General features: G+C 37.0%; 1 protein-coding gene across 1 annotated transcript; it reads right to left on the reverse strand.

Moving 5' to 3' along the window:
* Window positions 1–915: 915 nt before the first annotated feature.
* Window positions 916–25,101, reverse strand: LOC142357352 (solute carrier family 15 member 4-like). The gene is made up of 6 exons (XM_075409002.1): window positions 24,913–25,101; window positions 22,085–22,329; window positions 21,134–21,377; window positions 18,595–18,858; window positions 17,774–17,818; window positions 916–1,258 (listed from the first exon to the last, which is right to left on the reverse strand). The coding sequence occupies exons 1-6, from the start codon at window positions 25,031–25,033 to the stop codon at window positions 1,020–1,022; spliced, it is 1,158 nt and encodes a 385-aa protein (XP_075265117.1). The 5' UTR covers window positions 25,034–25,101; the 3' UTR covers window positions 916–1,019.

Genomic DNA, 25,101 nt, shown 5'->3' on the forward strand with positions numbered 1-25,101 from the left:
TTTCCAATTCATTTCCATGAATTTTTATTTTTGCCCCCAAAAATGACGATTTCATTATGCTTTATAAGGAAGTTGAGAAGATTTGTTAGTGGTTTTGTCTTCTAATTAACGGTTTTGTGACTTTCATGTTAAGTGTTTTCATTAGTTTTGTGATTTTTTGATTTTACTCATGGTTCTTTTTAGAAGTGTTGTTACCTTATCAAACCATTGGCGTTCAAAATACTTTTTGCTGAACACAAAGAAAGTTAGTGGCAAAAAAACTTATGGTTTTAATGGCTTCGACACTTCTCTCTGGCTTTTTTATACTGAACTTTGGTTTTTCACTAAATTTGTTGTTCCTTTGTTTTTGTAAGACTTATGCTGACTAATGGAGGATCTCATTGGATTCCAATTGAGGGTTAAATTTGCGTGCGCAAAGATTTTCGTTAAAACTATTGGTTTTAGTTTTTTGTTTTGTCAATGAAAATTCTTTGAAAAGTACGTCAGGACTTGTCCTGCTATGTTTTTTAATTTAAGAGCTGGAAATTCGGGACAACATTATATAAGGAGCTGTTTTGCTATTTAAAAAGGTTTTACCGTTGAGTATAGCAAATAGCTCAGAATGCAGCAACAATTAACAAAAATCAACAATGGTTACACGTTTTTCAATGGCCCTCAACTTGAAAGCAACATTTTTTGAAATTTTTCATTGTTCTCAAGCAACATACTAAGGTATGTGAACTAAAGGGAAACTAGAATGATTATATTTTTATAAGATTTCAATAGTGATTTTTGATGTTTTGGCACAGAAAACATTTGTCAGTTTCCACAATTTTGTACAATTAAATAATTTTTGAACTTCATAAATTTTTCGTATTTTCCTGCCAAGAGCATAACGTCTCAACTCATTTGCTTGTAAAGTAGCTAAGAACAACCTCATTTCAACTGGATTTTAATTAAATAATTTTCCAATTTTTATAATACAACAGTTTTCAAAATTGGCAGAAACCGAGAGTCAATATTTGAGGTCCGATGGTTGTTCAAATTTGCCCATTTGACCATCTGAAGAACCGTCTGAATGAGTACCAGCTGGAGACGATTCCGAGTGACTGAAGGACAGCTATGATGATGTAGTACTTGTAGAAACTCTCACCCCCCAGAGAACAGTCGTCATCATGGGCCAGAGTCCCACTGTCATCCTCGTCTGGCTGGAAGATGCACAGGTGTGAAGACAAACTGAGGAGGTTGGAGAGAGCCAGAACGAATGCTGCACCAACAGCTGAAATTTCAATAACTTGTAAGGCTATAAAGTTAATTCCTGTTTCATTAATACGTCTATCTTGAAGCTAGAATTGTATTTTTGAAGACCTTTTGATTGAGAAACAAAAAATTGCCTTGCAATTAGGTTTGAGATATTTGAAGAAAAAGCACTTGAAAATGATTCGGCCATAAAAATTTAAAGAAAAGCAAATTTGCATGACATGAATTGACACTGTCATGTTTTTTTCTACTGAGGTATGGCTCGATCAAATCAATTCTAACATCAAAATGCGTTCTTCACAAGTTTCTCAAAAAATTGAGAAAAAACATATCCCAGGTTGAGGTGTCATCCGGAAGTGACCTCTGATCAGACTGTGGCTGACAAAAGTAACCTCTGATCAGACCATGACAGACCAAATTATCCTCTGATCAGACTAAAGTGCGCTCGAAACTGTCTCTGATCAGACCTTTCCAGACGGAAATGACCTCTGATCAGAACAAAACCAGATCATTGTCCAGACGATTGTGCGACCATGGCCCAGACCAAACCCAGACCATCGTCCAGACGATTGTGCGCTTGGAGTCATTTCTGATCAGACTATTCTGCGCTCAAAAGTCACTCCTGATCAGACTATTGTGCACTCAAAATCACCTCTGATCAAACACAATTGCTTTCGAAATAGTTTGATCAGTAAGTGGTCTTCACTATGAACGAATTTTGTTATAATATATTTATTTCTTATTTCTTAAATAATAAATCCATCTAAAGAAAAGAGCATTCTAAAAGTATTATTGCTAAAAAAAGAAAACCCAACTGCTGATAAAAAATTATTTAGTATATCATAAGTGCATATTCAGAACTCAATTGATGAAATTAGAAGCTGTCCATATAAAACGTCGTGTTCTATATTCAATCAAATTTTCCTTTTAAGGGGACTGGCATTTTCTATCAGCTGGTCCCCTTTGGTTCTGATCAAAGTAATCAGACTCTAGATGTGTCAGTGATCAGAATGCTGCTTTTCGTTGCCTCTTGAGAGAACCAACATCTTTGGGTAAAAAACAAAAAATCAAAAGAAAAAACTTCCGCTCGAAATGGTCTCCGATCAGACTAATGTGCACGTGAATGCGCCTCTGATCAGGCCATTCCCATCCTCTGATCATATCATCCCACAAACTGAACTGACCTCTGATCATAACATCCCCAGACCGAAGTGACCTCTGATCATACCATTCCCATCCGCAATTGACCCCTGATCAGACTATTCCCATCCGGAACCAAAACCCAGACCCTGTAATTATGGTCTGGGAACACACCGTGTGCGTTGAACTTCGGATGATCAGAGGTCACTTCCGGATGGCACCTCAACCTGGGTTGATCTGAAGTTGACCGCGAATTTCCATAGACACCAAAATGGAAAGTGCTAATGTTATAGATTTATGAATAACGAGAGGTCAGCCTCGGTACCCCGGTTTAGACCTCGACTTATGAAAAGACTTTATAATTCTAGTGGGGGGGGGGTCTTTATTGACGACTATAAATACACAGTCCAGCACTTAGTTAAAGTTCAGGTAAAGTCTTTTCATGGGTCCAGCTAAGTCTTTTCATAGCCAATTATAGTCGAGTACGGTCTTTTCATGGGTCGAGCAAGGGTCTGTTCAAAAGCCAAATAAGCCATATATTAAGAGTTTTGCGATCATGTGGTTTTCAGGTGAACCTGAAGTTGCCAATATCATGGTACAGCACAGGAATCAACCTCGCAATTGTCACAATTTTTATCCCAATTGTCATGTTTATCAACTCCGCAACCTTTCACAGTCTGTGTATGTAGAATCTAGAACAGAAAGAATTTTTGCTATAGCTTGCCTAGGAAAAAAGTTAGTTTTGCAATCGGAAATATCGAGTTATTCGCTTATTTTATTTTCAAAAATATAGAAATTTTATCGGGTCAAGGAGTTGTTCAAATCAAACCAAACTTGGTATGCAGTATCCCCTGTGTATGTAGAATCTAGAACAGAAAGAATTTTTGCTATAGCTTGCCTAGGAAAAAAGTTAGTTTTGCTCTTTGTTACCTCTGATCATACCATCCCCATCCGGAAGCGACCTCTGATCATACAATTCCCATCCGGAAGTGACCTCTGATCATACCATTACTAGACCGAAGTGACCTCTGGTCATACCATGCACAGACCGAAGTGACCTTTGATCATAATTTTGCCTGCTCGAACCAAATGCCAGACCCTGTATTTTTGGTCTGGGAACAAACAGTGCGCGTTGGACTTGGTCTGATCAGAGGCCACTTCCGGATGGCACCTCAACCTGGGTTCCACATTGTCACTCTCTCCCTTTATTCATGTCTCTCTCTCTCTCTCTCTGTTTAATTTATGTAACTAGGAGTAGTCACATTAGACTTATGTGTCTTATGAGCAATTTTGATATAAATAGCTCACAGTTTCCGTTATTTTAACTCAAATTTTTTTAATTTTGACATGATTTCCTCTGAATTATTCTGAATTTTTGAAATTGTCAACAAAAGTGTTAATGGTTTTCCCTTTAAAGATAGATGAGGGTTGGCGAATTACTTGATTCGTGCTAATTTTGCAAAATTTTAGCCAAATTTTTCGAATTTCAGACTTTGTCATCAAAGCTGATGTTTATTATGCTTTTTAGCAAACTTTGTTTAAGTTTAACAGATGTAGAGACCCGAAAAGTGCTAACAAAACTTTTTTCAGCTCCAAAAGAGGAATAATTTTTTTTCCTCGTTCTTTAATAGTCTTCTTGAATTAAATTTTCTCAGTTTTTTTGCTAACTTAACTCGATATGTATCCGAAAGGCATCATTTTTTCGTATATTGAAATTTTTGATTTGCCAAACTTTTTATTTCACAAACGTTTGGAATAAATAGTTGTTTAACTGGAACGCCCAGCTATATCAGGGCTAATTTCTGTAGGGCTTTTCCTGGACTTTTTTAGTAAAAAGTTGTTCGTGTTGGCGCCACTTAAAATCAGCTAGAAAAACCATCAGACAGCAAGAAATAACTTTTGAAACCTGAAAAAACTTAGAATTTGTCAAAACTCAAAAATGGTCAAAAATGAAAAATTTTACAAGTTGGGACCGAAAATCTTTACACCCCCCCGATTTTGGGAAGGCAAAACCCGAGCAACCCGAGGTTATGGCAGACGGTTAGGGTTACCTCTAAGCTATTCATGGACGCAACGAACGTTATTCAATCAGACCCACAAGTGTGGCTATTAGCATTAAATGGTGCAAAATTGGCATTTTTCGACATTTTGTTATTTATTGTTAAATTTCTTAAGTTGTTTATTTATGATTCTTTAGATGATCATTAAAGGTGAAATACCGTACATTCGAGGCCTTTAGAGCTACGTAATAACCAATCGTGTTTATGTCAACAAAAGTAAATATTGCAGTAATTTGACATTTACTATGTAAACAATGACCTAAATCATTTTCTTGATTAACCAATCAGAAACAAGTAGCGATGATGTTATAAATGATTAATATTTGATTATTTACTTTAACCCAATTGTTTGATTAGTCAAACCGTATTGTATTTAGAACCATTAGAAACTTTTACCAAGAGCAGTTGGCTCTCAAATTGACAAAATTTTGATTCTTTAACGACTTTAGTCTTTTTGCTAAGTTTTGCTAGATCTTAAGATCTTGCGAGTTCTAAGTTAGTTGAGCTTACTTAACGAGAAGTTTGCAACAATACTAGCTACTGGCTGAAGCCTTACAAACTTCAGCACGAGATTGAACATAGACTATCACTAAGGATTTTCCTAACTTCAATCAACAAAATTAAAGTTACAGTCCTTTAATACGTCCGAGCGACTAATTATTTCTTCGAGATCGTTAGTCAAATCGAAACCAGAGAAGAACCAGGCCGGCGTAAAACTCGAGAACCAGGCTGTGATATATCGGTTCCGCTGAGATTCTTGAGCAGCCGCAACATTTGGTCCGCCGACCCGGACAACAACAGCAGTAACACGAACAACAACGAATCTTCGATTCAACCTGGTGGACCAAAACACAACCAGCAACGATGGCCAGCAAAAAACCCAACAGACACTGGAAGACGGCTGATTGGAAGGCGATTGGTCAACTCAAGACGTTAGAGAAAAAGCAAGCTGATCTACTCATGTCCTTCTCCAGACACCTCAACGAGCTAGAAGGCTATCTGGCACAAAACAAAACAATGACAGCCGAAGGTGCTTATCGATGTTTCTTCGAGACGTACGACAACTTGGAAGACAACCGACATCAGCAGAGGTTACTATTAAAACCGAAGTATTTTGAAAGCTTTGACAATGACACCAAGCGTATGTTAGAAGAAAAGACGAAGGTTTTGCGATGGGTAGTTGACAAAATATCAGATCTCCGATTCTTTGAAAATGGTCGCGCAGTAGTCGTCGACTACTGGAAAGACACATTGCGAGTGTGCAAATTATTGGGAGATTACGTTCCAATCGAAAACGAATTGTCAGAACTCGAAAAGAAACTGAAAGTAGAAGATTCAAGCGAACCCGAAAAACAGATATTGTGTGATCAAGCGGAACGGTTATTAGAAAAACTAGATGAAGTTTTCGCAGAAGTTCTTCAAATAATGAAGACAGAAGCTTGTCCCCATGAGTTTGCGGGTTTCATTAATGCTAGGAGTCATTATCAAGACCTGATCAAACAGTACATGCTCAGCAAGGAATGTGGAAACCAAACATCGTTAGTGTCGACTACATCGGCTGGTGACAAAGACCCAAACGACGAAACTGTAATTGATTCAGGTAATGGAGCCATAGAAAACGCTGAGGAGAACGACGAAATCTCTTCCAAGAATTCAGATACACATGGAAGCAGAAAACAGCCCAGTATCGCCAACTCGCGATCATCAAAAAGGCGACAGATCGAAGAAATGTTGCTCGAAAACCTAAGAGCAAAGAAAGAAACGGAGCAACGATTGCGAGAGCGCCAGTTGGGGTTAGAGCAGGAGCGTGAAGAAATAGAACTTCGTCGCCAGCAAGAAGAGTTACGTTTACAACAGCAACAACAAGAACAAGAGTTAAGTCTAAAGATTCAACAACAAGAAGATGAACTGCGTCTTCGACAGCATGAGCGAGCACTTGAAAACGAAAGAAAGAAAGCAGAGGAAGAAGAAGAAGAAAGACGTATGAAACTTGAGCTGACCAAAGGAAGCTCAAGAGCATCTGGATCGGTGGCAGATGAGATAGGAAGTGTTGGATCAAAACGAAATCACGAAAGAACAGCAGGGTGGGCAGAATCAGTGGCTCAACAGTCTGTCCATAGACGGCCACTATCTCCAAATGTTGTTATCGAACCACCAACGAATGTCACACAGGAGAGAGTTGACAAAGGTTTCAGCACTTACCCGAAAACTACCCCGAGAAGAAGCCAGAAGTCCTTAAACCAATTAGAGTAACGGACCCACCAGCACCGCCGTTGACAAGAACGACGTTTCAGCAACAGGGAACGTCAGCAGTTCAAACTAGAAACAGGAGTCAGAGTCCCATCAACAACTCTCGAAACAGGTCTGCCGAGAGCAGAAACAGGAGCACAATAAAACGCACCAATCCTCAAGTCAGTTACCAACCAGTACCAAGCAGTGGTGCCAGTGGCTTGCCAAAACTAAAACTGACTGAGTTTTCAGGAGACACAGTGGCCAGAGTGGTCAGGTCTTTTTGATGTTGTTGTGCATCAAAAGCCAATCAGCGATACGGAAAAGATGCAATACCTGAAGACCAGCCTCACGGGTCAAGCAAAAGCAGCAATATCGGGAATGGGATTCAGCTCACAATCATACTATCATGCTTGGGATATACGTTGTGAGAAGTATGGCAGATCAGATTTCATAGTCAACGCTCAATTCAAGAAAATAAATACTCATCCTCCAGTTCGGCATGACGATTCTACGAGCATTGTCAAATTCGCAAATGTGGTAACAAATGTAGTAAACACTTTGACTCAACTTGGATATACATCCGACCTAGAATCAGAAGGACGGCTAAGTTCAACAACTAGAAAACTTTCTCCGCAACTGAGAGAACAGTGGTTGCAGTACATGCAAGATCGCCGACTACTGAGAGGCAACCTGATTGTTTTCAAAGAGTGGCTTGCCTCCAAAGCTGCAATTCATGAGAGCTTGTTAGCACAGACAAGCTCGTCGTTTGACAGAAACAAATTTCAAAGCCGCGATAAACCGAAGACGAGTACCTTTGTTTCAAACGCTGAAGAGTCGAGCAAACCCAAGAATTTGAAATGTCCCTTCAAAGACGGACAACACCCCATTTGGACATGTGAAAAATTCAAATCAATGAAAGTAAATGAACGACGAGAGCATGTCCAGAAGTTTCCACTGTGTTTCAATTGTTTGAAACCAGGTCACATGTCGAAGGACTGCAGAAGCAGGACATGCAGTGTACCCAGCTGTGGAAGGCGGCACAACAGGTTTTTGCACAGCGAACTACCGAAGAAGGAGACTGCAAAGAATGTCTCAGATGCTACAACTGCAGTAGCAACTAACATCATCCAAAGAGGACTTCCAGTGGTACTAATCAAGCTGACAAACAGAGACTTAAGCCTAAATGTACTAGCGATGTGTGATCCGGGATCCTCAAGCTCATCTGTAGACATATCAGTGATGTCAAAACTCCAACTCCAAGGCCGAAAAGCAGCTCTGTCAGTAGCAGGGATCCATGGATCACAGGATGTAAAGACTGAAATAGTGCCGATAGCTGTTTCAGCGCATGAGAAGTCTCGACCATTGACAACAGTGCAGTTCTACGTACACGAAAAACTGAAATTGGGTGACCAGATTGTGGAGCTGCAAGATTTGAAAGACCGTTACCCACATCTGAGGAACTTGCCAGATCAGAGCTACAATCTAAACTATGTTCAAGTGATTCTTGGACAAGATTGCTACGACATTCATCACCCTTTTGAATTCAAGAAGTCAGAAGACAAAGCTGCACCATGGGCAGTGAAATCAAAGATTGGTTGCGCTTTAAGTGGACCCCTACCAGCGAAGCAAGCAGCAACTCTTGCGACCACAGCAACATCAATTGCAGACGACAAATTAGCAAACCAGTTGAGTAAGTGGTGGGATATCGAGTCCTACGCTTCAAACTTCGATGTCACCGGACATTCAAAGGAAGAACAACGAGCAATCAAGACGTTGGAACGAACGACCCGATTCAACGGTGAAAGATACGAAGTTGGACTTCTGTGGCGAGAGGATGAAGTGAAGTTACCAAACAACTTCTACACTGCAATGGGGCAACTCAAGTCCTTAGAACGACGCCTACAGAAAGACGAGGCGCTAAAGAAGCGCTACCAAGAAACCATCGACACAGATGTCAACGCTGGATACGTTCGGAAAGTAGATCAAGCTGAACTGAATGAAACCAAAGACAAACTGCAATGGTATTTACCACATCATCCCGTCATAAACCCGCACAAACCCGAAAAAGTCAGACGAGTGTGCAACGCAGCAGCAAAGTATCAAGGTGTAGCCCTAAACGACAAACTTCTACCTGGGCCAGACCTGCAGCAGAGTTTGATCGGAATCATATTTCGCTTCCGAGAACACCAAATAGCCTTATCAGCCGATATAGAAGCAATGTTTCTTCAAGTAGCTGTCCCAAAGGATGACAGCCGATGTTTACGATTCCTCTCGAGAGAAGATCCAGACCGGAGAATAGAAATCTACGAGTACACACGACACGTTTTTGGGGCGAAAAGCTCGCCGACTTGTGCAAATTACGCCTTGCACCAAGTGGCGAAAGATAATGCAGTCAACGACGAAAATCTTGTCAAAGCTGTCAAGCGAAACTTCTACATAAACGACTCCCTCAAGTCAGTCAGAACACCTCAAGAAGCGATTGAAATTTATCAGAAAGTCAGAGACATCCTCATCAAAGGTGGATTCAAGTTGACGAAATGGATATTAAGTGACGAAGAAGTCAAGTCACACATTCCAGAGACGTTGTGAAAACTTTCGAAGCAGAACCACAATCATCCTCAATCCTAGGACTCAAATGGAATGTGGACACATAGTCTCATAGTCTCATAGTCTGTCGTGGAACTGAGCAAGAAGTTCCAGCAAAAATAACTCAGAGAATTGTCCTATCCTTTGTCTCAGCAGTGTTCGACCCACTTGGGATATGTTCACCATTCAACATACGAATGCGGTTTTTACTCAAAAGCATCTGGGCAGCGACGGGACAAGTATGGGACAAAGAGTTGTCAGCAGAACACTCAAAGCTATTCAGTGATTGGTGCTCTGAGTTGAGAGAAATAAGGACAACTTCAAAAAATCGACTTTATTTTGAAAACGGATGCACAAACTTGAGACTACACATCTTTACAGATGCATCAGAGGAAGCAATGTGCATTGTTGCATATCTGCAAGATCAAGCAACGCTAAAACTGACATATGTAATAGGGAAATGTCGTGTGGCCCCCATCAGACATATGACAGTACCGAAATTAGAACTTCAAGCCGCAGTCTACGGAGTTCGTCTCAGAAAGCAGATACGCAATGAACATGATGTCAAAATTGAGAAAAAATCTATCATTGGACCGACTCATCAACAGTGCTACAGTGGCTACAGACAGCGCACAAGAAACAACAAGTATTCATTGCGAACAGAGCAGCGGAAATATTGGAAAACTCATCGATGGATCAATGGAGACACGTCAAAGGTGTCGAAAACCCTGCCGACATCGGAACCAGAGGAATGCTTATCGAAGGCCTCAAGGAGTCCGTATGGCTAAACGGGCCGGCATGGCTCCAAGCAGATGATGAAAAGTGGCCAAAGCCGTGGTGCCAAGTGAATGAACTCGAGCCTGAGCAGGTTATGAGTACTTTAGCAAATTAGAAACTTCATTGCCTACTGCATGAGGTTCAAGACAATGCAGAAGGGTCACCTCAAAGCAGACGAAATTCATCAAGCAGAGCAAATACTGTTTCGATTTGTTCAAAACGAAAGCTTCCCGAATGTTTCGAAGTCTATAGCAAACAGCAAAGAAATCTCCAAAACTTTAAACATTGCCAAATTGTCACCCTTCATAGAAGAAAATTGAACAATTAGAGTGAAAGGCCGACTGAAGCATTCAAATTTTGACTACAATGCAAAACACCCAATTTTGTTTACAGCAAAACATCCAGTTGTACAACTTCTGTTGGAGAAAGCACATCAAGACAACCTACATGAGGGCACAGAATATGTGAGAAACATGCTCCAACAAGAATACTGGATCATTGGGCTGAGAAATGCATTAAGGAAAATCAAGTCGAGATGCATCAAATGCAGACACAGGAACGCCAACCCAATTCACCCACCGATGGCAGATCTACCCCGAGAACGACTTGATGAACATGTGTTCCCATTCACCCATACCGGAGTTGACTACTTCGGACCCTTCGAAGTCAAGTTCCTACGACGTACCTTGGAGATGGTGCTGCCTCTTCACTTGCCTGACAACGAGAGCAGTGCACATTGAAGTTGCTCAGTCATTGGACACCGAGTCATGTCTAGCTGCAGTGACAAGATTCGTTGCAAGACGTGGCTACACAAATACCGTCATTAGTGACAACGGAACAAACTTTGTTGGAGCAGCCAATGAGCTGAAAGCATTCATGAACGAGTGGGACAAAGCTAAGATTGAGAGTGACTTAGCACAGAAAAAGATTGTTTGGAAATTCAACCCTCCCGGAGCTCCTCACTTTTGTGGAATCTGGGAAAGACTGGTTCAAAGTTGCAAGAAGGTCGTGATTGCAATCTTGGACAACCGAATCCTCATCGACGACGTACTCAGTACAACAGTGTGTCTTGTAGAGCAGACTCTCAACGCAAGACCCCTGACGGCAGTAAGTGACGACCCTGAAGATTTGACAGCACTCACACCTAATCATTTCTTGCTAGGACAAGAGAACGCAATTGCATCATTCATGCCATCCAGTGAACGCTATCATGACCTGAGAAAATCATTCAAAACGGCTCAAGCATATGCCGAGATGATCTGGAAAAGATGGACTCGCGAATATCTTCCACAATGGAACCGGAGATCGAAGTGGTCAAAAGAACATGTGCGAAACCTGAAAGAAGGCGAGTTAGTGTGGCTAGTAGATGACTCTGTGAAACGCTGTGAATACAAGCTTGGACGAATTTTTGAGATTTTCACTGGCAACGACGGAGTTGTGATATCAGCGAGAGTCAAAATGGCACATGGAGAGCTAAAGCGGCCAGTCGTGAAGTTAGCGCCAGTACTCTACGATGGTGTTTCCGAGATCGAAAACAGGGCCGGCGATGTTGGCGCCACTTCAAATCAGCTAGAAAAGCCATCAGACAGCAAGAAATAACTTTTCAAACTGAAAAAAATTAGAATTTGTCAAAACTCAAAAATGGTCAAAAATGAAAAATTTTACAAGTTGGGACCGAAAATCTGTACACCCCCCGATTTTGGGAACGCCAAACCCGAGCAACCCGAAATTATGGCAGAGGGTTAGGGTTACCTCTATGCTGTTCATGGAACCAACGAACGTTATTCCATCAGACCCACAAGTGTGGCTATTAGCACCTAAATGGTGCAAAATTGGCATTTTTCGACATTTTGTTATTTATTGTTAAATTTCTTAAGTTGTTTATTTATGATTCTTTAGATGATCATTAAAGGTGAAATACCGTACATTCGAGGCATTTAGAGCTACGTAATAACCAATCGTGTTTATGTCAACAAAAGTAAATATTGCAGTAATTTGACATTTACTATGTAAACAATGACCTAAATCATTTTCTTGATTAACCAATCAGAAACAAGTAGCGATGATGTTATAAATGATAAATATTTGATTATTTACTTTAACCCAATTGTTTGATTAGTCAAACCGTATTGTATTTAGAACCATTGGAAACTGTTACCAAGAGCAGTTGGCTCTCAAATTGACTAAAATTTGATTCTTTAATAACTTTAGTCTTTTTGCTAAGTTTTGCTAGATCTTAAGATCTTGCGGGTTCTAAGTTAGTTGAGCTTACTTAACGAGAAATTTGCAACAATACTAGCTACTGGCTGAAGCCTTACAAACTTCAGCACGAGATTGAACATAGACTATCACTAAGGATTTTCTTAACTTCAATCAACAAAATTAAAGTTACAGTCCTTTAATTCGTCCGAGCGACTAATTATTTCTTCGAGATCGTTAGTCAAATCGAAACCAGTGAAGAACCAGGCCGGCGTAAAACTCGAGAACCAGGCTGTGATATAGCGGTTCCGCTGAGATTCTTGAGCAGCCGCAACAGTTCGGATTGTTTTGGTGAGCGATCTTTTTCAAAGTATTTTGCAAATGTATGACCTCTGGTCTTACCATACCCAGACAGAAGTGACCTTTGATCATAATTTTGCGTGCTCGAACCAAATCCTAGACCCTGTAATTTTGTTCTGAGAACACACCGCGTGCGTTGGACTTGGTCTTATCAGAGGCCACTTCCGGATGGCACCTGAACCTGGGCTCCATATTGTTACTCTCTCCCTTTATTTGTTACTTTCTCTCTCTCTGTTTAATTTATGTAACTAGTAGTAGTCGCATTAGACTTCTGTGCCTTATGAGCGATTTTGAAATAAATAGTTCACAGTTTTCGTTATTTTAACCCAAATTTTTTTAATTTTGACATAATTTCCTCTGAATTATTCTGAACTTTTGAAAATTGTCAACAAAAGTGTTAATGGTTTTCCCTTTAAAGATAGATGAGGGTTGGCGAATTACTTGATTCGTGCTATTTTTGCAAAATTTTAGCCAAAATTTTCGAATTTCAGACTTTGTCATCAAAGCTGATGTTTATTATGCTTTTTAGCAAACTTTGTTTAAGTTTACCAGATGTAGAGACCCGAAAAGTGCTAACAAAACTTTTTTCAGCTCCAAAAGAGGAATAATTTTTTTTCCTCGTTCTTTAATAGTCTCCTTGAATTAAAATTTTTCAGTTTTTTTTGCTAACTTAACTCGATATGTATCCGAAAGGCATCATTTTTTCGTATATTGAAATTTTTGATTTGCCAAACTTTTTATTTCACAAATGTTTGGAATAAATAGTTGTTTAACTGGAACGCCCAGCTATATCAGGGCTAATTTCTGTAGGGCTTTTCCTGGACTTTTTTAGTAAAAAGTTGTTCGTGTTGGCGCCACTTCAAATCAGCTAGAAAAGCCATCAGACAGCAAGAAATAACTTTTGAAACCTGAAAAAACTTAGAATTTGTCAAAACTCAAAAATGGTCAAAAATGAAAAATTTTACAAGTTGGGACCGAAAATCTTTACACCCCCCCCCCCGATTTTGGGAAGGCAAAACCCGAGCAACCCGAGGTTATGGCAGACGGTTAGGGTTACCTCTAAGCTATTCATGGACCCAACGAACGTTATTCAATCAGACCCACAAGTGTGGCAAATCACTTTCACAAACAAGCTGCAACGAATATAACATATAGCTTTCGTGTATGAGGTCATCCTTTTCAATGTTTTGACAAAGTGAAATTAAGAACTTAAATTGAATTCTAGTGTTTTGCATTTTTATTCTTTTTTATTCATTTACTCTCATGATTTAGTCTCACTAATAAATGAACCGATTGGCTTCTTTAACTGATACAAGTAAAACAATACTCGTTTTTCAGTTGATATTTAAAAGCTCTTATGATTGCGTATATTTGTTTCAGGGAAATATCAGTGAACTTTTTAGCTATGTATCTTTTCTAACATGTTCTGTCGACCTACAGCTTGGTCTCAGTAGAGACTCTCAATCTTTCTTTCCTTGTGAAAAAATTTACTTCTGTAATAGTTTTATTTCTAACTAATTTTTTCTTGCATTCAGTACTACGAGTTTTTCCATTTTTTTTCATTTTTGAGAATCATTTTCTTTAACAAATTATCACATTAATGAAAGGTCCAATTGACGTCGAAAGAATGCGCATTTTAACAAATTTAATGATTTTGTTGATTACTTTATGGTTTTGACGGCTGCGACAATTTTCTCTCTCAAATTATATTTGAGCTTTTAATTATTTCGGGAAAGGCCTAATATCTTCTTTTTTGATGTACAGGTTAATTTGGTTGGTTTTATTTATTATTGAATGAAAATTTGATTTTGTTTTTTTTTGCTTTTGTTTAACAAAGACATCGGGTTTTGATTGCAATGAAAGTTTTTTATTTGATTGCCACGTTTCTCTTGTCTCAGTGTCTCATTAATGGCAGGTTTCATTGGCCCTATAATGCGGCCTTACGTTATTCATTTAGTGGTTTGTTGATCAATATAGTATTTTCTGAAGGTTTTCCATCTCTTCCTCATTTGGTACACCATTCGGTCAAACAAGGGATGAGCAGGGTAGGAACATTATGTGAAAACGCAAATTACAATGCCTTATTCAAAAACGTTATTCCTTAATTTAAGGAACGTGGCCTCATGATGCAAGCGACGGACGACCCTGCAGTCGATAATATGCAAGTAAACATTAATTTTTGAAGCTTCGTGATCGTACATGCTTCTCATATTAGTGTGAAGTGCTGCTCCGATTTTACAACTGGTTCTAATTGGAATAACTTACTCCATCTCCGTAAACATTACACCAGTTTTGAATTTCTCTTTGTTGAAGGACTATATTGTAGAGCATAATTCAGTTTTTGTTTGATGCTTTTATGTATATTTTTTTTCGGCACTAAAAAATTATACGAGATGACATCATTAAAAAAACACGGTTCATGCTAGATTGTGCGTAGCACAAAAAGGTTCCAAGATACCACTATACGTCTCAAATTTTTTAAAATCTTCTCCTTGTTATGATGCGAAAAGTTCCTTTGTAAAACAATTTTTGAAGCTCGAAGCAATTTTCTTTTGCAAATTTGAGTATGAATTTCTTTTTTGAGCAAATCAGCAATTTAGAACTCTCATTTTGATTTAATTTTACGAGACGAAAAATCAATTGTAATGTCAATTATATTGCAATTTAAAACAGATTTTTGCAGTATTTTGAAATTGGAAGAGAGCACCAGTTGAATATGTATAGTTAACGAATAACCAGGAACCAAGAGTTAGAGTAGAACATTATGTCAATTTTTGTCTTCTTCATCCTTATTTTGCTGAAAAACATGGTTTAAAAATTATTTTGTTTTAAATTAGAATACATATTTTTTCCATCGAAAAAAATTAACTTTTCTTATTTGAAGAGAAAACATTAAAAAAAGTCCTTAATCCTTTTCCGCTAACCCAAATTTTGCACCGATTAGATAGGACAGGGATGGAAGTGAGTTTATGTGTCTAATAACAAAACTTTGAAAAGAACACCTTCTTTAATTTTGTGCCATGTTTTAAAATCACCCATAATGAATCAATTCAGTTATTTATAAACCAATTTTACAGTCGTTAAAGCTTACAAGATTTGGCCTGATTTTGCGGTCATATATACAAATTTTATTTTCGAGTTTTTTTGAAAAAAAAGTTCTTGGTTTGAATTCTTTCGTTTTTAAACTACTATAAAATCAATATTATTCGGGAGCTCAATTTAGAGAGTCACTTGAAGCATGGGGAATAAGTATCAGAAAACAGAATAAAAAACAACCTTTTCCCTTCTTTTCTCTAATTTTTTTCCCGTTTTCGTCACTAGTATCTAATATTGATCAGCAGCGGATTTTTTTGTCATTTAATCATTCAACTAAAATTCAAATAAACTATGATCTGTGATTTATAACGTTCAAATTTTTCCTTTGTTAAATGAAACAGTCTAAAATAGATGGGTTCAAATTTGCACACAAGACAAATTTCTCAACAAATCAGAGAAACCAGCAGAAAGGTTAACGAAGTTTTTCAATTCTGTCGTGTTCTTTCCTCATGTCATAGGCAAGCTGTTTTCTATAGTTTTCTTGTACTTCGGGAGCATTACATTTGCTCATTTGGATTAAATTGCGGTCCAATTAAAAAACAAAACAACTGCAAGATACTACTAATTTACGAAGGAAAAGCTGAAAGAAAAACAAAGATGCTTTTTATTCCATTTGTGATTTTTTAACGTCTTCTATTTATTTTTTTTCCAATTTTTACAATTTACAACAATTGTCTGCTTTGGTTACATCGGAAATTCCTTCAAAATACAGGTTTTTAATTTCAATTTTTTTAGTAATAGGAAGAGAATTTAACCGTGAAAAGTTTTCTGCTTTTTTTCTGCTTTTTTTCTTTTGAATACTTGGTTCTTTTATATCGTTTTAAAGAAGTTCCCAGTTTATTTTGATTTTAGTTGAAGTTGGTATCTATTCTGTTTTGCCCCCCCCCAGTGTTTTTTACGCCACCCAGTTACCATTTATTTGTGGTTATTATTTAGCACGTTTTAATGTAAAAATAGTACTTGCGCCTTGAGGGCGTAAAAGATATAAACCCACTAAGCTAGGGGGGACAAAACAGAACAAATCCTGAATTTGTATAATCCAATGTGTTTTTTTAAAAAATAAAACATAACTCCTTAATATTTTTGTCACAACTAAATGTAGTAAAAAAAAATTAAGACCACAACCCCAATTGTTTTCTCGTTTTGCTTACAATTATTTAAACAGCTCCCTTTCTTTCACTTGCAATAAAATTTTTATAACAATCAAAAGTAGCCTCTAAGGACTACAATTTGATATTTCTCTTTTATCGCTACGATGCTATCATACAAAAATTGAAAAAATGACTGAAGATATATATATATATATATATATATATATATATATATATATATATATATATATATATTCGCATATATATCGCATATATATCGCATATCGAAACATCGCATATATATTCCCCCAATTAAAAAAATAGGAACGGTAAGTTATTCTTGGGGTAAAGAACGAGAGCTACTGAGAATAATACATATTGTATATACGAAGTTTGGTTGTTTTACAGTGATTTTAACTCTTCTCTCTAAGCACCCAGCCTCAGTTTTAGGCGAGTTCTTTCTGATCGTTGAAAGCAAATGAAAATAAACAGATAATATCGTACAGAGTTACGGGTTAGAGCAAAATACCTCCATATGAAATAAACTAAGCTGCTTGTGAGAAGACCGTTATCATAAATTTTCTTGGTGCTCGATCACGTAATTTAGTTTAATGATATCCCGACAACGTTTTTATGAGTATTTTTTTAAATCAAATCGCTCTCTCGACGCAACAATTATTTCATCATGGTATATTTAGGCGTGGAGTTGAAAACGCTGATGATATCATACAGAAAACTGGCTTTCGTTGTTTTTGTCTAAAAGTACCAAGCACACTCACGATTTCTTTCGCTTAGAATAGTCAAAATTTGGTGTGAAGTAATGAAAAATGAACATTGAAAACTATTAAAATTTTCAATTTTTTTAAGGCAATATATGCAATTATTTAGAGTAAGTTTTCGCCCTTAAAATCTGCAGTCATGACGAATCTACCATAAAAGGCAATGGACAACTTTCTACGTTTAAGATAGCAGTACCATTTAGATTGTTCTTACCTCTGGATAAGAAATGAAGGCCAATGAATATTCCCTGCATCTTATCTGAAACAACACATCCACTGTTAATTCATTTTAATGGAATTCAAAAAAAAATTCTCTTAATTTGTTAACGAACGATTAAAATGAAATAATTTTGAGGAGCTGACAACTACAGTAATTGATGCACAAAAGAAGGCAACTAATGTCCAAAATTCGTCTTCTCAGGATATTCGGTGTTTTATAGTTGAGTGAATATTTCATGATAACTGATAAAATATCTGCATGACAAAATTATTTTGTCCGACTGCTATTTATTAAAACGACACCTTACTTTTTATAGGTTACTTATTTACTTAATTTAATGTGGAAGTTAACCTTAACTTTGTCGCAGGCGTGGGTTCCGTTAATTTTCTGCTAAGAAAACTAAGCAAAAATCAAGTTTAGACAAATTAGACAAATTACCCACCCAAAAGGAATCTGAGTCGAAATAGTTCTTCGAATTGGCGATTTAAAAAAATCAATTGGTATTTCAGTTTCAGTATTGATTCATTCGTAACCCTATGGATAATTCAACAGTAAATCAGAGTATTCATCACAAATCAATCAGTAGTGATTCAGAGGTTGATTATTGTTACATTTTGAATCTTTTCCGTTTGTCTTTTTCGTCCCCCCCACTCCACCCCAGCTTAGTGGGTGCATATTATTTTCACGCCCACACGCATACGTGCCATAGTTTTACATGGTTTACTACGTAACGACACGTTCACCGTAATTGGGGAGTGCATAGCGTACTGGGGGGGGGGGTACAAACGGAAAAGATCCCATATTTTACATCTTACATGGTTCCTCTTCATAGTCGGGTGCCTGCAAGTATGCAATCTGGTACGCAGTCACAACCACAAACACTTCAGACACAGCTGCCATGTACTCTTGGGGCAGCTGCCACAGAATGGATATGTCGTAGGACTCGTAAGTGACCCCGTTGAATGTCTGGTTGAAAGTGCAACTGGTGTTGTTGGACTGGTAAGACAAGTTGTGGACACAGTCTTGGAAGAGAGAGTGACGAACGACATCCAGGAAAATGGCAAAGATTATCGACAACACTGAAATGAGGAGAGTTCCTGGGTTACAGTTTGTTTTTCCCATTAGATTCAAATCACAAATTGTTAGAATTTTTGCTCTGAAATTTTTAGCCAATCATGAAAAGAAAAAAGCTTTCATTAAAAAAGGCAAGTTTTTCAAGATTCAAAAACATTTTCTGCCTCTTTTTTCAAAATGAATTTGTTTTATTCAAAAACTTATTGATTTTGCATATAAAGTAAATCAATTGACTAGATCTAAAACAAACTTTTGAGAATCAATGTCCATAAATATGAAAACCTTCAAAATTTTATGTTTTTACCAATATAAAACTGCAACACATAAGTAAAACTATGATAAACTCAAATTTCTCTTATAAAAAAACTGACAAAACAAAGCCGATTCAATTGAGATTGGTCAAAACTCTCCAAAAAACATAGCACATAGAAACAAAGCAGGTTTACCATTGTTAGACTTTTAGATTTTTTAAGATTTTAAAGTAAGGGTTGATAATAACCAAAACTATTGTACGACAAACGCTTGTGTGAGCGAAGAAAAAATTTGGGTTGAATTTATGTACGATCAACGTTGAAGAGAACAAGTACGTAGTTTGAAAATAATGTTGACACCTTAAACAAACCATCGTTGAGGTTTCTTTGTATATCTCAGTTCAAAACTAAATTTAAAGATCGTCTTTTTATTGCATCACGAGAATTTGTAAAACTCCAAAGAGTTAAGATGCGTAACCACCTTCATATTTGTAATAGAATTGGTTCCATATAAAAATATTGGAAATCGACCATCTCAGTATTCTTCGTTTCTGGAATTTAATCAGAAGAAGCTTATTTGCTTTTATAAATATGTTATTCAATTCTGATTTCTTGCGTTAGTTTTTTTTCAAATATTTGGCAAGTTGACATATGAATTTTTCAACATTGTTGATATTTTATTAACAAAGACTATGCCAGAAAAATCAATGAAAAACATTTCGGTATTTCAATCATTAAATAAAGATATGCTTGTTATAAAAGTTCAAGCCTACGCGTTGTTCAAAGTAATTTAAACGCGCTCTAAAATTTTGCTGATTTTGCAACTTTATCAATTTCAAAGCTAACAAATGTGGTTATCTTCATTTCCACCAAACTTCTACAGAATCCTTATTTGTTGGCGGCGGCGATATACTTTGAACTGATCAAATCACTAATTTTTGGTAATGAAAAATCCAGCACACTAGAAATGGAGCCATAATGTTGAAATGAAACTTGTGAAAAATTGGCGAGCAATAAACTGTTTGAAACTTAGGGTTCCATGCGGTCTTCCCTCTGAAGTTAACTTTAATTTGTACGAAGCTTCCTTTCTATCAGTATTGTCATACGGCTATTCTGTGTGATCCGGAACTTGTCGATCGGCGCAAATCAAAACTTTTGAACTTGCAAGGTCTCTTATGATGTTTTGGATCTGGTGACTATAGTGTCTTGTTATTTACATTGAGTTCCTAGCCAGTTTTCTATCAGCTAACTGAGCGTGATATACACTTCTTCTCTGCTTTAGTGAAGAAACAAAACCGTCTAAAATGCAATGGTTGGTTCAAAATGGAAACCAAGAGCGTAAATACTCGTAATATTGACCGGGATTCTAGCCGTATCGCTAGCAGGAAAACGAATTATGGCAAGTTCCTTCTTCAAAGAGTAATCAATGACAGAGCTGACCTCCTGAATATCGATGTATCCTGCTTCAACTGAAAAACCTTATGTCAAGAATGTATGCATAGGTGTTTTTTGGACTCAACACAATCGAAATATGACAATAATAGTAAATGTACCTGGGTTTCAAAACGTAGATATACTGTCTGCACAGGTTAGCCAAATTTTATTAATGCTATTCTAATGTTCTTATATTTATTTTTTTGTCAGTTTTAATTTCTTTGGACATGAAAGCATTGCTGGTTTTTTTCACAATACTGTAGTATCCTGTCAACGGTATTTGAATTCTTCTACTACTAGTACTAGAATTATGAGCCAGAAAATTTCACGAAAATTTCAACTAAATTTCTTTAATGTAAGTAGCTTCCACAACACGCTCAAACCCTAATGTTAGTGGTTGTGGAAAGTAGTAACAAAATGGAATTAATTTAGTCGAGAAATCCGACATTGTCCATTTACCATATATTAATTTCCAGAAAATATTACTCAATATTTTCTGTTAATGAATACAAAAAAAAAGTTATCAATATGTTGACTTATTCAGACATCCTTGCAAAGAATCTTCAAAACTGATAAAGTACTTTTTTCTACTCACGTGCAAAACAGAGTCCCAAAATGAGTCGTCTGTGATCTTTAGAAGCTGAGAATGCAAATGGCAGATCGACCTCTAAAATGATGGTGCCTTTTCGTCCTCTAGCTCTGTACAAGAACACTTTGGCCTTGACTAGAAAACTGTGGAAGGTTGCTGAGTTGATAAACATGACAATTGGGATAAAAATTGTGACAATTGCGAGGTTGATTCCTGTGCTGTACCATGATATTGGCAACTTCAGGTTCACCTGAAAAGCACATGATCGCAAAACTCTTAATGTATGGCTTATTTGGCTTTTGAACAGACCCTTGCTCGACCCATGAGAAGACCGTACTCGACTATAATTGGCTATGAAAAGACTTAGCTGGACCCATGAAAAGACTTTACCTGGACTTTAACTAAGTGCTGGACTGTGTATTTATGGTCAATAAAGACCCCCCCCCCACTAAAATTATAAAGTCTTTTTATAAGTCGAGGTCTAAACCGGGGTACCGAGGCTGACCTCTCGTTATTCATAAATCTATAACATTAGCACTTTCCATTTTGGTGTCTATGGAAATTCGTGGTCAACTTCAGATCAATGCTTTTTGTCAGGCTTGATGTAAGTTTTTGCAGTAAGTGGACCTGACTTGATAAGTTACGAGGTATGAGCAAAAACTGGCTAGATTGAAGAACGCAAAAATCTCGATTTCTAGTTAATCTCTAAGATGCTATCTGGTTAATTGTTACACTTATGACGTCCTTAGGTGTGTTTGTCCTTAAGTGTAGGGTTCATTTGAGCAAAAATATGATGTAAAAATTGGGAGTGCGACACAAATAACATAGCATGGACAAAGCATGATTGCATAAATAGTTGGGACAATGGTCACACAAAGGTCTCATCAGAGGGCAAAATCGGGAAAAGCTCATAGCCGTGGCGGGTTAAAATCTGGATATCAATTAGAGAACTCTTACGTCATTTGTGTCTGGATCTCGACTCTCCACATCCCAGTCTGGAAATGCCATCTGGACACCCTGGGCACGGAAGAGGGATACAAAGCTGATTTTGAAATAGTAGTAAGGAAAGAGAGACAGGAATACTGGGATCAACTTGACAAATCTCTCCACTGCTTCTACCATGTCCCTTCTGAATTGACCTCCGTAATCGAACTTCACAAAGTCATATTTGGATAACTGCTCACTAAACTGACTTCGACCGGCTGAAACAATAACAATATTAATTATAATTAGATTTTCAAGTTTGAAGGCACATAACGATTTAAATGCAAACAGATTATGTAGATTTCGTAGGTCGTCAATAGTATTTTAAAGCCCCGCCACCACCATGAAACGGATGAATAGGCGTTGAATTTATTTCTGATAAACGTTAAATGAGTCGGAAGCAGAAACTTGCCGTTATTTGGCGCTGAACTTATTTTAAAAAGCTTTAAAGTTAGCATTGATCATACTTAGGGTCATTGCGTATATTTTAACGTTGCTCTTGCATATTTCATTTATCGTTGATTTTCGTTAAACAGCGGGGCTGTTATTGGTCTCATCATAGTGTTTTTTTTACAAACCAGAGGATTCGAAGTGTGTTTGGGGGGGGGGGGGGGGCTGCCGTTTTTGAAAGAAGTGTTCGCAAAAACTATTCGACTTTTTGATGTCAATGGGAAGTCACACTTAGTTTAGTCGGTTTAATCACGCTGAAGTAAAAAAAGTGAGAGAAAAGCGAGCAAACTAAATGCGTCGTTTGTATGTTCTTTCTTTTTTGTTGACTTGTCACGTCGATTCAACAATTTTGGTTTTTCATTCAAATTTAGCACCATTTTGTCTATAAAAAAGTTTATTGTTGATAACGTATTGTTTATATGACTTGCAAACATTGTTCTTTTATGAACAAAATAGTAAGTTTTTGTGTTTTGCCTTATTTCTTGTTGTTTTTGTTGTCTTCGCATTTAATCGCTCTAATGACGGGTCCAATTGGTTTTCTGATCGAAAGTAATTAACCTCTTTATTGAAGTCGCTTGATTTAGGTTTGTTTCTATTGCTGGACACTATCTGTTTTCATAAATTTTATTTTGAATTTGTATTGCACGAAGATTTAATCGGGTTTTGTCATTTAAACTAGTTGATGAAAAATCTCATCGCCGTTTTGATGAGGCAGATTTGTTTGAGTGAGATGTCAATTTTTTAAAAATTAAAAATACCAGTTTTTTAACTTTTGTACATTTATCTGTATACATGTAGTTTTTGTTTCTCATTGGTTTTCCCTGACTCTATAACCAGCAGCTTGCCGATTGTTTCCACCATATACTCTCAAAGAATTTGTGTTGTGAACGGTCCTTTTCATGTTATTATTGGTTTTGAAATTTTTGAAATCACTTATTTCACAAATAATGTTCTTTTCATTATAAAAAGCTTTTTCTATTTTTTGGTTACTTTCATCTAAATAGAGTTTTTCCTTCATGGTGGCTGATTTTTAGGTAGTCAATTCATTCAGTTTTTTGGATTGTCATTCAGGACGCACGTTTCAATTTTTAGTTTATTTGCCGTCTTCACTAATATTGTTACGATCACTTGAGCGATCACGCACCGAGAAGTCCAGAGAGGTTTTTTGGTGACGTCTACACTCAACAACTGATTCTATATGCGTGATCTCTTTGTAATTTTCTCGGTTTAAATTTTTGGTTCAATTGTGTTATAAATATTTTAGTCATATATCACTTACTTCACTCAAAGAAAACGACATTGCACTCACTTATTAAATATATAGTAAGAATTGAAAATCTAATAAAAATTTAAAGAAGGTTTTCGAAGAGCGATAGTTAAAAAGTTATATTGCTCATAAAACTTCAGAGTATGAACTTTAGAGTATGAACTCAAAAAATCATTTTTCTTTTTAAATCAATAATTTCGACACTGATTTGCTAAACGACACTGAAAATTTGGTTCCAGATAAAGGAAATCAACACAAAAAAGTTTTGATGCAACAAATTTGTTGTAGCCTAACGTTTTGTTAACCATTATAAGACTGGTAAATCACAACCATTTCAGACACGTTATTTCAATTTATTCAATTTTTCTGCATCATGTTTTACCTGTGATGCAAATAAATGCTTCGTGAAGTAAAACATCACAAAATTGCTTATGTTTTTTTTCTTTCCAATTATTGTTTATTTTTTGTTTCCGTTACTACTGAAATACTTAGGATACAGCCATGAATGTTTATGCAAACACAATTACAGGAAAATTTAAGAAAAACGAAACTATTAATCATTAAATTCTAGGTTTTCAGTTCTCTTAGATCTTATGCCCATGTTTTTTGCGTTTGCTGTCCATCAGATAATAAAACCATAATAGTTGTTGAATTGGTTATTAATCAAGGAGAAAATATAAAACTTCAGAAAGGCAATGTGCAAAAAGTTGCGATCTGTTATTTTAAAATTGAATCAAAATAATCAATAGTTCCAGACTTTTCAATAAAATGAGTCAATACATCGAAACGTTCTGCCAGGTTTTTTTATTGTTGGGATTCAATGGTTTTGCTCATGACTTCTCAATTCTTGTTCAATACATAGCGAGCCGTTGTCAATTTTCGAATCAACATTTGCTGAATATTTTGACGTGATTTAAGCTTTTCACCCCTAAAGAGTTACATTACATTGCGCTATTTTAGATTTGTGCAAAAATTGTCCGAAGCCATGATATTAAAAATCTGGATCACTTCGTTGGTTTGAACAAAAAATCAGACGCGTCCAGAATCATCAATATGAAAAGTGTCATAATTTAGCGAAACTAACCTAAGTAGTTGTTGTACCTCCGTCTATTCTCCCTAGAGATAGAAGTTCTCAATATCCGGAACACAGTTGGAGCCAAGTCAGGCTGTCTGCTTCTGTAACTGTAGAAGTTCCTTCCTAGCATGAAGAACACGAAAGAGAGACACAAACAGCCGAATGCTGTTAAGTTGCTGTATTGATATGTGTGGTGTG

This window comes from Convolutriloba macropyga, unplaced genomic scaffold (assembly GCF_964194025.1).
Source record: "Convolutriloba macropyga unplaced genomic scaffold, txConMacr16.3 SCAFFOLD_3090, whole genome shotgun sequence".
NCBI lineage: Eukaryota > Metazoa > Xenacoelomorpha > Acoela > Convolutidae > Convolutriloba > Convolutriloba macropyga.